Source organism: Emydura macquarii, unplaced genomic scaffold (assembly GCF_026122565.2).
Source record: "Emydura macquarii macquarii isolate MOO-44397 ecotype Brisbane River unplaced genomic scaffold, CSIRO-AGI_Emac_v2 contig_2205, whole genome shotgun sequence".
Classification (NCBI taxonomy): Eukaryota; Metazoa; Chordata; order Testudines; family Chelidae; genus Emydura; species Emydura macquarii.
Genome location: NW_027132342.1, coordinates 29,874,379 through 29,888,460, shown reverse-complemented (window position 1 = coordinate 29,888,460; position 14,082 = coordinate 29,874,379). Strand labels below are relative to the sequence as shown.

General features: G+C 41.2%; 1 protein-coding gene across 1 annotated transcript in view; it reads right to left on the bottom strand.

The window, feature by feature from the left end:
- Positions 1-13,065, bottom strand: part of KITLG (KIT ligand) — a 75,251-nt gene extending 62,186 nt beyond the window's left edge. Inside the window, exon 1 of the mRNA XM_067559843.1 lies at positions 12,808-13,065. Coding sequence (XP_067415944.1) covers positions 12,808-12,822 — 15 coding nt within the window. The 5' untranslated portion in view covers positions 12,823-13,065. The remainder of the gene's footprint in view (positions 1-12,807) is intronic.
- Positions 13,066-14,082: the final 1,017 nt, after the last annotated feature.

Sequence of the window (14,082 nt, the reverse complement as noted above, 5' to 3'; positions counted from 1 at the left end):
CACAGTGAGTCAACCTGCTGTCAACACTCTGACATTTACTTAAGATAGTTTAGCAATTTAAGCATATAGAGCATTCAGCTTTAAAGTAGCATATTGTTCTTGGATGGTGGCATTCCAAGTTAGGCATGTTTGGATCCTTGCATTAATAGAAACAAATCAGTAGGCTACGAATTGGATTAAGTTTACATATGTCTTGAGACCATTTGTAAAATCCCTCCAACCCTTTCTTAGTGTAGAGGACATTTTAGTTGGACTGCAGGGAGGGGAGTGGAGGGAAGAACCTGTGCCCAGAAAATGCCTCCTCCCAACCTCTTTGGATCAGGGGGAATATTCTGGTTGGACCAAAAAAAGGGGCTAAGCCACTCCCAGGGGGAAGGGAGAAGAACACATGCCAGAGCCTGGCCATACTCCCTCCACCTCCTCAGGTTCTACACCTACCACTGGCTGGACAGATGGCTTAGTTGATTGGCTCCCCCACCTCCCTCACCAGTTTAAACTACTGAAGCCTCTTGCCTCTTCTGCTGCCTTGCCCTCCCTGTAGTGTAGATAAGGAGTTGCATTTCCAGGATACTTTGGATCTGACCAATTGCCTGTTTTTTGGGATCAGAGAGGATATTTTTCCATTGGACCAAATTACTGAAGATCCAGTGGATTTTCATCTTCCTCACTGCATTGTGGAGGTGCAGCTGGGATAAAGAAGAATAGGATTTAGAAGTGATATTAAAAGATAATATAGAAACATGTAATTTTGTCACAATTTGCAGCCAATGTCCAGTGCAGATAAAGGCTAAAAGGGCCAGCTCCCAGAGGCAAATAAGACCCAGAATTTTTGCTGATGGACTGGGAGCCTAAACAGAGAAGGAAAGACCTGAAGTCTTTGCAGTCTGAGCTCCCCCTTTGGTACTCTCTACCTACTTTGAGAGCAGGGGAATTGAGCTGAATCCTGGTGATAAGTTGAGGGTTTTATCCCAACTTATCGGTTATAAATTGGGAGTCCTGTCATCCCACACTTGACCCAGTTAAATGCCTGGTATGCAAGATGGGATGAGTATATATCACCCCAACCTAGGAATAATAAAGTTGCAGCCTGTTGCTTAAAATCCATTCCAGTGTCTGTCTTTTATTCATCTGTGTTCCCTGAGCATAGTCGGAAATGTGCAGACATATAGGAGGCAGTCTGGTTACTACCTGCAGGTTTTCAAGACATCACTAGCACTAGTTTGAGAGAAGAGATTTTAAATATGGTGGGGAACAGTTAGCCTTAGGAAAAGAAGAAATTAACTCTAGTAGATTTAACAATAGTGTGAAAAAAATTTAATCCATCTTTTGTAGTACAGTGAAGCTCAGAGATCCACCATAAAGCAGGGCTAGACAATACTCTGAAATGACTTTTGTTTCTCCTTAGCAAATGATTGACTCTTTGGAAAGTAGTATGCAATATTATGTATGAAATAAACAGGTAAGAAATGAGTCAACTCTTAAAATAGCACCCAGATACTATGATAACGGGCACATTAAAAGTACAATAAATAACCAATTATTACTACACACATAGTTCTGCAATGTGCAATGTTCTGCAAAACATAGGAATCATTCCTGCCCCAAAGAGATTAATTTTATACAGGGAAGACAATAATTCTGTTAATGAATATATTGAGAGTTCATTGATGAAGAAATCAGCATGGGAGCAATTCAAATTCCTCCTTTCAAACCCACTTCCATGAAGGAGAGAAAGTCATTGGTAGACTATTGCAAGTATAGTAGGCAATATGAATAAAGGCATAAAGCCAAGAGTAAAAGGAAATGAAGATAATAATGAAGAGGATTTGCTAGAAGGGGTGCAGAGATGCAAGTGAAGATGAGGAACTTGAACTGGATGTGGTAGAAGCCAAAGAAAGGATTCAAGAAAGCTAGGGTGACACTATTGGAATAGCAGGAGAGGAAGATCACTTTTGTAATGGATTTTTTGTATAAATGGCTATGGAGATGCCAGGGAGAAGAACATTCCAGCAATTAAGGAATAAGAGATGATCAAACTGTGTGTGAACAAAGGCTTAAGCAGTGGGTATAGAGGAGAATGCAGAAATTTTAGTGATATTATAGAAGAAAAAGCAAAAGGAACTAGTAATAGACAAGATATGCTGAGAGAAGAAGAGAATTGCTAGCAGTTAAGTACAAGATTGGCTGTGACTGGAGGGCCCATTCCTGCTCTCACTGAAGTCAACTGCAAGAGTTTCATGGACTACTTGAATCAAGATTGGTGCTTTGGTGTCCAGCTTTATGCTATAAAAGTACCAATTTGGAAACAGTCAGTCAAGACTGTTTGGGATCAATCATGGTATAGCCAAGTTAAAAAACTCTTGCTTAAATAGCTAGAAGTCAAAACTGGGGCATGTTCTTTTACTGTGATTAGGACAGGACCAAACCAAATATAAACATACTCTGTTTAAAAGCATAGACAGGCTTTGACCTATATTTCCTTGAAAATAAAAGATGCAGGCATGCATGTACAAGAATACACTACTTATACAATTCAATTAGATTTGTGGTCTGATTTTCTGCTGGCAGTTTTTGCTCTTGAGAAAGGACTGCTATATATTGCTCAAAAATTTAAGAATTTGAAACAGGCAGCAATTCTGAATGTTAGGAATACTATTTGTCTCTCTAAAATAGTCCACACCTAGGAATTCTGTCCATTATTACTGATTGGAAGCTTAGGTATTATCCAGAGGGGAGTGCGAGATAGTATTATACAAGTTTTCTATATTAAGTTGGCTGCCTATTGTTCACACTCCCTAACATGACTCAAAGTTGTATTAAAAAAAATCTGTTTGCTTGCAGTTCAGCTCAAACAGGAGCTGACATCCAGATCTGTAACTGTTTAGAAGTCTTGGTGCATAAACTTGCATTAAATAATGGCATGAATGCATGACACAAATGATTCTGGTTTTACTTTACCAGTAGTGACTGTACATAGAAACAACAAACCATTAACATGTTTCAATTTTAGATTTCCTGAGTTTCCAAGCATCTCTTTCCTTGTTGACTTACTCTGAAGATTAGCAGGACATTATTAAGTTAAACAGACCAAACGTGACTCAGTGTTACACAAGTCCATTATTTAAGATAACTAACATTGACTTTTGTGGTTTATCATAACATCTTAGTCCCATTTTATACACAAGCATGAGCTCTGCACACGTCACAAATATACACAAACACACTGAAATCTCCATACTTATGAGCACCTTTTAATACAACAGTTTGAAACACTGGACCTGATGCACCCAGAGCATTATTCCACTTTTTCATTAGTGTAATTTATACTAGTGTAATTTTTTGTACTGGAGCAACTATCACAAAGTGATTTGTGACACAGTTTGTGTAGAGTTTGTAATGTGTTTGAAATGGTAGTAAATTGTCAAGACAACTAACATTTCAATGTATGGCTTGACTGTTATAATTACAGGTATAATTGAAGAGCTAAAATATTAAGTACATACACTGAACTATTAGAAAAGAAACCGAGGAACTATATAATTAAAACTCATGTGTTAGTAAATAAAGTAATAAAGTAAATAGCACTCATTCAGAGAAATAGCTGTATCTCAAACTGCTTGCATAAGCACAGAACATGTATTGCTTTGTTAGTAAGGAAGCAATATTGTAACCTGTAACTTAATAAAAACTTTGTTTGTATTGAGGAACATCATGAAAATAATGATCCTATATTTTCAGTCAGGTAACATCCTAAACCCCTCTTTTTAAAGTAACTGAAGATCATTCAATCTGGATTTCTCTTTCTCAAAAATATAGTTTAATTAGCTTAATTTGAGACCAAATTTCTGGTTTCACAGTGCGAATAGTGACACCCAAAGATAAATGCTCAGAGCCAATGACAACAGTGGTTAAGATTATATTATATAGAACTCAAAAGTAAGTAAGTAATTTCTACTCTGACAAACTAACTCTACTGTGTTAAGAATACAATTTTGCCCTCTGCCTTATTTCTTTCAGGGTGCAGCATAGAGTAATATCACACTCAGAGCTGATGTGGACCCTGAAATAAATCAGTTGAAGAAGAGAAGAGCAACAGAATGAAGGAAAGGGAGGGAACAGAACGCTGAGCAGGCCACATCAGAGGGCTTGTCTCCACCTCAGCAATTAGCTCCAATTACTACACTCTATACTCAAGCTAGCTTAGCTTGAATGAGAGCAGCTGCATCACTGGAGCTACACAGAATGATTGGATAAGCAGTTGATAAATTTGTGCTAACTCAGGTTTGTAGCTTTATTCCCACTGTATTACAAGCTGGAGCTTCAACCGTACCTGTATGGGCTAATTTGCTTGTATTTAAAGCACCACTTAACATGAGCTAGAGATTTGTGTGTGTGGATGATAGTTAGGTTAGGGGCAACACTCAAGTTACCTGGAACAAACACTGCAGTGAAGACAAGCCCTTAAGAGTGAGGAAAAGACCTGTCTGAACAGAGCTTCAAATAGCACTGTCCCTCCACAGTACAACATCCATGTCACTTTACGGTTACAGGTCAACTGTGCTATATCAAATATATTCTCATTGTGCCAAGTCCACTTGATAAAATATTCTTGGTATAACTGCAAGGAAAAAAAAGTTTGCTTTAGTTCTCCTTAGACTCATTCACTCCTTCCATTTTGCATGTCCTTTCACCATAAAGGAGTCTTACTACACTTTCACAGATCTGACTATGCAGTAAAGCAACCAAGATTTAATATTTTAAGACAGATACTTACAAGGATTCATATCTTGGAAGAATAAAGGAAAGAATAAAAAAAGAATCCTTGAAATTTAAACACTTTCTTCCCTTCATCCTCACCTACACATATGGTCAGGTGGTACACAATGGAACAATTCCAGTTTACATGAATTTAAAGTGCCATTGCCCATTCTCTGGTAGAATTAACAGAACAAAAATGCTACGGGAGTAAATGTACAATGGTCATAACTGAAAAAAAATTCATCCTTGGCAACAGTTAATACACAGTTAAAGTTATTTCTTATTATTGGGTTAGGAAAAACTGTTTTATCTCAGATACCACAATGTTGTCACTGTTAGCAAATGTTGACTTTTTAATGGCAACCACTATAACCCATGGAAAATGAGAATGAGCACAAAAAGTACAGCTGTGATATGCCAAGTAGTAATTGGTCTCTGGAAGAAGCAAGAAAGATTAGCTGAAATATATGCTAAAAATAAAATTGGTATCAGTTCTTTGACCAAGGCATCGTCTTCAGAAGTGAACGATATTGCTACTGAACAGTAATGCAAAGACAGTCAATAAATAATGGCCCAGCATCCTGCTTTCTTGTGTTTCTGCATGAGTGAGTCTCTTTAGGGATGACGCACTGCAGCAAAATCTTTGCCAGACCTGCTTATCTCATAAACTTTAAAAGGCACCCTAGGACTTCTTCATTGAGCTACATGATTGTAAAATTCAAGAATATGGAGGTGCTTTCGTCATCTCTCAAGAAACTGTTCATGTGAAGGCAGTGATTTAACTTCCTTTGAAATTTTTAATAGGGATATAAGTTGTAGGGAACTCTGAACTTTCACAAACAGCAAGATCTATAAAGTCCACAATTGGAAGGATAATTTCTGGAGAGGACACTAGGTACTGATCTGTGTCCATTCTCCTAATAAGAGGGCAATATAGCAAGCAAGGAGGCAAGGAAGGAATGCTGGAGGAAAGAGGTGAGATTGTAAAGGAAAGGGAGCTGAAAAAATTCACAAAATATTCAGATAATTAGATAAGCATCCATAACAAGTTTCCAAGCCTTTAGAGCTACCCATCGTTAACACCAATTACATACATTTCAATAAATATATTCCTGGAGAAGTTACTATATTAGGTCACATTAATTAAAAACAAATAAAATTATATTTAGAAGACATACCAAGTATGTTCTTTAGGCAACAGTTTGAAATGACTAATTACAATGTACCGTGTGCACGATTGTGTGCGTGCACGTTTGATTGTGTGTGCGTAAGCGTTTGTGTGCATGCATGCAGATGTACGTGTGCACGCACTGGAGAGGCAGGTGACCTCTCCTTCCCTGTGAGGGCTGAACAGTCGTGCTTTGCCTGTTGCTGTCACTGGCGCTAAGCCCTGTCACCGGTCTCAAACAGACCTATGACTTTTTCAAAGAAATCTAAATTATTAGAGACGGATTCTGCTACCCTTAATCATGTTGTGTAATATCTTATTATAATCAGGGGGACTGCTCTCAGAGTGAGGTACTACTAGATGTGAGTAAGGGTGGTGAAATCAGACCCTTAATTTGAAGTTAAAAAAAAATACAACATTTTAGCCATTCCTGTGTATGCAACATTAACTTAATAAGTGAGAGGTCTCTTTTATATTGCAGAAAATACAGGAGCTTCCTCAACAGGGAGGAAAGATGGTTCAGTGTTTGGGGCACTAGCCTGTGATTCAGGAGACCAGAGTTTAACTCCCTGCTCCACCACATACTTCCTGTGTGATCTATAAAATGGGAGCCTAAGTGAATAAGTAATTGACTTTCAGTGGAATTTAAGAGCCTAAGTACCTAAATCATTACTGGAAATGGGATTTAGCTGTTTAAATCATTTAGGCCTTGCAATGCCTTTACAATTCTGGGCCTTAATCTCTCTGTGACTCAGTTCCCCCATGTAATATGATGACAATAGTATTTCCATCCCTCAAAGGATCTTGTGAGCATCCATACAGTAAAAGATTATAAAGGCGCTTGGATACTCCAGTGATGATTGCTCATTAACAGAGTTAAAATATGGTCAGTCTTGCACTGTAGCATCGTTCAGGAAGAGCATCGTTCAGGAAGACTGTTTTTGTTCTATGCTACAGAGTCTGGACTTCAGCAGGTGGAATGATTTGACAATACAGTCAGTCCTGTCAGCACTTCCAAGAATGAACTGTGCTTTAGCCATGTCAGGAGACTTAAGTAGTATAACTTGATACCTGCTGTACAGTAGTTTCTGAAAAGACAAGGTAAGAGAGAAAGGGCCAAATCTTACATTTCTTGCAAGTCCAGAAACTTGTCATTAAAGTCAGTAGAGGTTTGGGGTGTGCAAGGACCCAAAGAGATCTAAATCAAGAGTACAGTTCTTAAAAATCGTTTTAAAAAGGTTTCCCCATCCACAACATGGGGAATTGATTTATGATTTATCTCCTATGTTATCATAGCCCAAAGTGTTTGCTAATCTAAATTACTAAATTGGATAGAAACTATTTATCTCAGTAGAAATAATTTATCAGCCTTCATTAACCTCAGAAATTTTGCATGGACATAATTTTAATAAAAAATACTTAACCCAGAATTTTATTTTTTCCTGGCAGCTCCTAAGTGTTTTGTGTTTTCCATTTTCATTCTTAAACAAACAAACATCTAATAATATTTACACTTGGTAATAATAATTAAGACCTCCCATCACAAACAATCTATGCTGTATACAAGAATTTATTTACTACATTAAATGTGTTCTGGGTGTTAATATAGGAAAAACACAAAATAAAAATAAAAATTCATAAATACAATTAATTACACTGCCCCAGCTCAGATAATTACCAGCAAACAAAAGTCAAAAAGTGAACCTTCCTCTTTCCACTCTCCTTATATTCTTCCATCTCCCTCTTCCCCAAATGCCCAGGAAAAGCAGATATGTTTGCAGTGTATTTGGAAGGTTGATTAATCTGGGGTTTGGCATACCAAAGACCAATACAGAATAAACACTTCCCTTTTCATCTGTCAGCTCCCACATCACTCAAATGGAATTGTGACAAGGGATATTTTTCACGCTTTGCTTTAAATGTGTTTACATGCTACATCCTTAACATTTTCCTCCCGAAGACAAAGTGAAGATTTTGCATACTCTGTACAATACGATGATTACATGAGCCAGCGTGCCATTAAGCCACATAACATCAAACTGATAGGCCAATGGTAGCTTTAGCTAGCATCTCAATACCTGAAACTGGTTGAACAAGAGGATATATACATTGCAGTGATAGTGTCAGTCTTTCATGTCAGGAGCAGATTATTGGGCCATATTTCATATTACACAAGAAATTACCCCCTACACTGGATCACAAATTACAGACACACAAACCTATGGACATGAAATGTAAGCAGGCAGAGCAAATCATATTAAATATCCAAAGCCACCCCAAAAAGACAGACAGGTTTTTAGACCACCCTGCTGGTTTTTCTTTGTATGGCTTCCCTCAGGGTGTTCATAGTGCACTGTTCACAACAAACTAAGTAGTCTGGTCTTCTAGAGACAGAATCAAAACTGGGAATGTGGTTGGGAGGGGGAACTATCAGCTCAGTTCTTTGAGGACTGATTATGGTATGGCATCCTCCTAGCTCCTAGGCATTCTTGATCTGTCTCCCAAACAGCACTTGTGAAGATCCTTGCTTTACCCTTGTGGACCGCAAATGGCCTGCAGTGTCCAGCTCTCTTTCTGTACCTGAACACCGGTGCAGGGCAGGAGAGAACTGAGCAGAAGTTCAACCTTTGTTTGCTGGGGTTTCCATCATGATAATGCCTCTGAATGCTCTCCCAATGCCCAATTTTGCACTGGATCCACATTTTATTTTTTTGTTTTAGTATGCTATTATGCAGGATAGAAATATGTAATTTCACAGAATCATAGTGTTGGAAGGGACCTCAGGAGGTCATCTAGTCCAACCCACTGCTCAGAGCAGGACTAACCTTCTCTTTAACTCTGCTTTCTGTCAGCTTTCTGTCAGCTTCCTTCTTATATAGTTTGATTGTACTTCATACTAATACAGAGGCTTCCTCTCCAGTGGCAAAGAATGTAGTAAATCTCGGACTGTCCCTTTAACGAAGCCCAGAAGGTCATGTAACCAGTGGCAATGAATGCACCCATTCAACAGTGAAAAGCTTAATTTTGCCCTAAGCTCTTTTCCACTACTAAGGTCTCCAAGAGGTTGTGTCTAGCCGCGTGGTACAGGTCAAATTTCTGAAACATTTAGCCATTACAACAGTGGGTGTCACTGTCACTAGCTCTAGTTTTTCCAGTTAGTTCTGTGTGATGACCCCTTTCTGCATTGTTTCTTAATGAAATTTGTATTCAATTTAGATTCTTATTCTTTGTTTAATTAAATGACAAAGTCAGAGATTTACTAAATATTTTGGTAAACTGTATTAGTGTCATCACTCACCATATTTTCCTCAATCTTAAAAGGTTGTCTTGATATCAGTGATACTTTGTTTTAAGCTTAGTATGTAAAAGAACATAGACTCACTTATAGTATTAATGTTTAATTACTACGGGCATAATCCTGCAAACCCTCATAAAAGTAATCCTTCAATTAGATTACTTCAATGGGGCTTCCATAGCAAAAATTTGCAGGACTGGGCTCTAGATGTTTAATTATATTTTTAAAAGAGAATTACTACCATTTTTTGACACAGCCAGGAGTTGTTGATATGTTTAAAATGGAGGGGTTTTTTTTTAACCTAAATGCACAGTTTAAGAAAGTTCCAGCATTTGAACTACTGATGAACCAGTTCTTTGCAGCTCCCCTAATTTTGCCACATCATAGATTGTGATTGCTGCAAATAATTTAATAAACTTGATCATGTTCTGTTGTACTCTGTTTCTAACAGCACATTCTTTTTTCACTGTCCATCACGCACTTTACTTGCAGATATGTATTTCTCAATTAGTACCTTAGCTGAAATAGTTAAACAACCTTATCTTGTGAAACTATCCTACAAGTAAGAAACCCAGATACCTTTGTTTCCATTTAAGCTGTTTTTCAAGGCAGTTTGATCCTGCTCAGCTTGACTTGCTTTAACACACATCTAGTGAACAACGTCCTTCCCAGCTTTCTATTCCCACTCCTTTTCTCTGCAGCAATCATAATGGATTTTTATGTAAAAAGTAGTAAAAGGACAACTTTAACTCACTTCAATGCAATGCCACTATTTGATTATGCACCCCATTTTGTATCTGTTATTAGTTTCCTTTCCCTTCATGTAGACCTTGGTAGTTTTCGTGAAAAATCTTTCATTTTATAGTGCCTTCTGCCCTCATCTCTTCAGGATGATTTATTGTTTGATTTGTACCTACTGTGTTTTTGCTAATCCATCAATTTAGATCACAGGTAGAATTCACAAAAGAAACATACAAAAGCTCTACAGCAGTGGTTCCCAACTCATGGCCCACAGGCCAAAAGTGACGTGAGAGTATTTCAGAGCAGCCTGCGGCTCCCCTCCCGCTTGCTGCTGAAGGAAGTCATTTGCTTAGGGACCCAGGTGGCGCACACGGTTTCCCTGCAGCCAGGGGGACAGGAGATCCTCCTCACTGAACTCCTTCCCTCTGGCAGCAATGTGGGGGGAGGTGGGCTGCTGGCAGAGACTGGTGGCCCTTCAGGGTTGTAAAAATCCTATTTGTGGCCCTCAAGCAAAAAAGGTTGGAAACCACTGCTCTACAGGTTGCAAATTCTTGTGTTCTTTAGTGTTTGCTGGGGAGGAGGGGAGAAGTGTAGGGTTAAGTTTAGAGAGTGAGGGAGGAAAAAAGGCTCTGAAAACCTAAGTGTTGACTGATTCCAACAAGCAGGATGCACAACTGCTTGAAGGTTGACAGTTGCTTGACTTCTGTGACAGAAGCAGTTCCACAAGCCACAGTCTGAAAATCCCTGAGCTAAGTCATATGCTTTGGAATGCCAGGACTTCCTGCTTTTCCCAGCTGCATGGGTGAGACCCATTATGCTGTATTTGTGAATTTGGCAAAATGTTCTGCTATTTAAAAAAGCTGAATATTTCTTTTCACAAGGACTATAAAATACTTTACCATAATTCTTAACTACTTGCTGAACAATTTCATTCTCCTTCCCATAAACAGATCGAACAGTAAACTGGTTGAATCAGAACAACAGGCTGACTCTTTTCTGGTATCCAACCCATTTTAAACAAACGTATACACTTTTTTAAAAAAAGATTAGTTTCTAGCCATTGAGGCTGTGAAGAAACACTAGTGAATAATATTTGTTCACTGCTGCTTTACTGAGTTTGCTCGCAAGGCTTGAAACAATAGTTTGGCGGTGTAAGCCACCCCCATTCATCTCAAGTGAATCTTAGACATGGCGATTTACACAGTTGATCATTTTAGTATAAACATCCATTTAAAGAAATTATTCATTGTGGTTAGACATCACAGAAATTAAAGATGGAGAAGATTAATTAGAGCTGACCCCTAAAGTTTCTGCAGGAATGTTCCCTGCCATCTCCAGTCCAGTTTTAAACATGGGGGGCTTCCTGTCCCACCACTTTTCTTGGGAGACTATTAGCCGCTTAGTGGATCAAAGCTAGGAAACATTTCCTGATTTTTTTCAGCATGAATTTTTATTTTTAACCATAGATCATTAGTCCTTGTTATATGCCACGACTCTAAATGAACTATCAGGGAAAGGGACCACATGTGTGCCGCAGTGATCAAGACAGAAGGGAGAGTAGCAAAGCGGTGAGCCTCCAGATAAGGAGAAAGGGGGATCAGCAGCCACCAAAAGGCTAGCAACCGCTCGCCAAAGAGAGCGGTGAGAGTAGGGCATGAGTTTCATTATTCCTCCCCAGGCGCCTCTCTAACAGCTTGATCTTCTGAGGTATTCTTGGCTCTCTTTGATGTCAGTGGGAGCTGAGAGTATTCAGCACCTTGCAGGATCCGGCCCTAAACTCTTGCCTTTAACAGAGAGGGGTTTTTTTTGGTGATTTTTAAAAATTAGATGATTTTCCTGCTGCCTTCTCACCAACTGTGCCTTCCCTCGCCCCTTTTTAAAAATATAAACAGTACACTAATTGTAATCTCACAAAGAACTCTGAGAAATAATGGCACATAATCCACCAAATGTACAGAGAAATTCTTTATTGCTGGGGTGGAAAAGGGCAAAGGGAAGAATGCCAAATAGCGATCTAAAATGTATATTGACATGCTGTCTAGTACAAGCTACTTGAATGAAGCCAGTGCATATGAACTATATTTCACCTCAGATTATTTCATGTTGTGGGTCCACTGTGTTTAGCGCATACCTTTCTAATATGTCTATCACGCACAACATATGTAACTTATTTAGATCATTTTTCCAGCTGACTTCTAAGATCTTCTATGATTGGATCTTTACTTCAGACCTTTGTTGGAACTTTTCCCACAAATTGCTTAATGCAATGTGGATAGATAGGAATAATTCAAGTCCCCCACCTCCGTTAGATCGCAATGTTGTTATTAATCGTTGGAACTGATCTGCCCCTTGCAAGGCGTCCAGAACCTCCTGCTTCCTATGTTAACACTGTCTCGCGGTAGTGACAGCTGAAAATAAGTGGGCTCCTAATTGAAGCTGCCAACTGCAGAGGCTTAGGTGGTGGAAAAGGGGTTTACATTTCTATTCCACCCAAATCCATGTGTTAGAAGCTAAGAGCCTCTCCAATAACCCAGGCTTTAATAAAGTAAGCCCTTTAATACTCCAGAGCCTAAAGCAGATCTTATCTGACAGCGGCTGATCTAACCTAAAGCCATTTACACAGCCAGGTAAGGCAAGCTGGCTCCAATTTACCTCCAGCGCCTGCATCTTGAACGCTTCTCTTTGCGAGGATCTGGCCAGTGCATAGATCCGCCCTCAGCATGCAAAAATTTTTAAAAGTTCCCACTGGCCTGTGCGCCACCTTTAGCTCTCCTCCAGCCCCGCCACCCCACCACCACTTCGGATGCTCCCTGCCTCCTGAAGCGCGCTGGGTCTAGATACTCACTTGTGTCTTCTTCATAAGGAAAGACAGCGCTGCAATCCAGCCCAGCCGGCCGCGTGCAATCTCCCTTCAGCGGAACTGGGGCTCCTCCAGCATCGTGCAGCAGCAGATAGTCCACGCATGGGGGTTGCCCCGAGCGCGCGCCCCCGGCCCCTCGTTCGCTCGCTCGCTCTCTCCTGCTCGGCTCGCAAGCCGCGCTGCTGGGTCTCTCCACGGCGTAGGGCAGAGGCGCTGAGTGAGGCCGGAGCCGGCGCCTGGCCGATTCTTTTATAGCGCCGATCCGCCTGCTGCAGCAGCAGCCGCCTCTGAGCCCGGGCGGGAGAGCCACGCCTTTCCCCTGCCTCTCCTCCCACAAGCTTCCGTCGGGAATCGGGAGCAGAAGCAGCGCCAGCAGGGAGGGAAGTTCAGCGCGTGAACAAGCCGGGCTGCTTGCCCGCTTCTCCCACCGCAGGCGGGAAACCCGCCCTTCCCCCGGGGCAGAGCTGTGCTGGGGCAGGGGCAGCCGCGGCCCGGCCCGGGAAGAGCCGGGCCGGCTCGCAGGCTGCCCCCTCGGGAACATGTGCCAAGCCTCTGGCAGAAGCACCCCGGGCAACAAAGCTGGGTCCTGCCCTCCGCGGTGGTGGCACAGGCCCCAAACCCCACAGCGGTTCTGGGATGGAGCGGGACGGGGCAGGGAGACGGATTGGAAAGCGTATGAGGCAAGGGGAGTGTGGGTAGGGCTTAATTTCCAGGCATTTATGCTGAGCTTGGCTCAACGCCGGAGTCTCTGATAGATCAAAGTAGGACCCGTTTACACCCGCGTTGCACACATGGTTGGGGGGCAACAGTGAACCGGGGCCCTGACTGTTACTCTTCAGATTGCTCATTCCACTCCCACCGCCTCCTCTTCCCAAAGTGCCCCACCATGGCACCCCAACACCGCCTGCTGGTGAGCTCTCATTCCCTTGCTGCAGTGTGGGCACAACCCTCGCTCCCCCTGTGCCCTCTGCTCTCCCAGCCCCCAGCAAGAGCCTTTTAGAAGAACAACTTAGGAATGCCTCCCCTTTTATGAGAGACAAGGGGGGTGAGGTCATGTCTTTTACTGGATCAACTTCGGTGGGTGAGAGAGACAAGCTTTTGAACCACACAGAGCTCTGCTTCAGGTGTGGGAAAGGCACTCAGGCCCAGTCTACTCTACAAAATGATGTCCACCTAATGTATGTCAGCATACAGCCACCGCAGCCCTTAAATCGCTTGTATGTGTGCACGCTTGGCTCCTTGTGTCGGCGGTACTCCTCC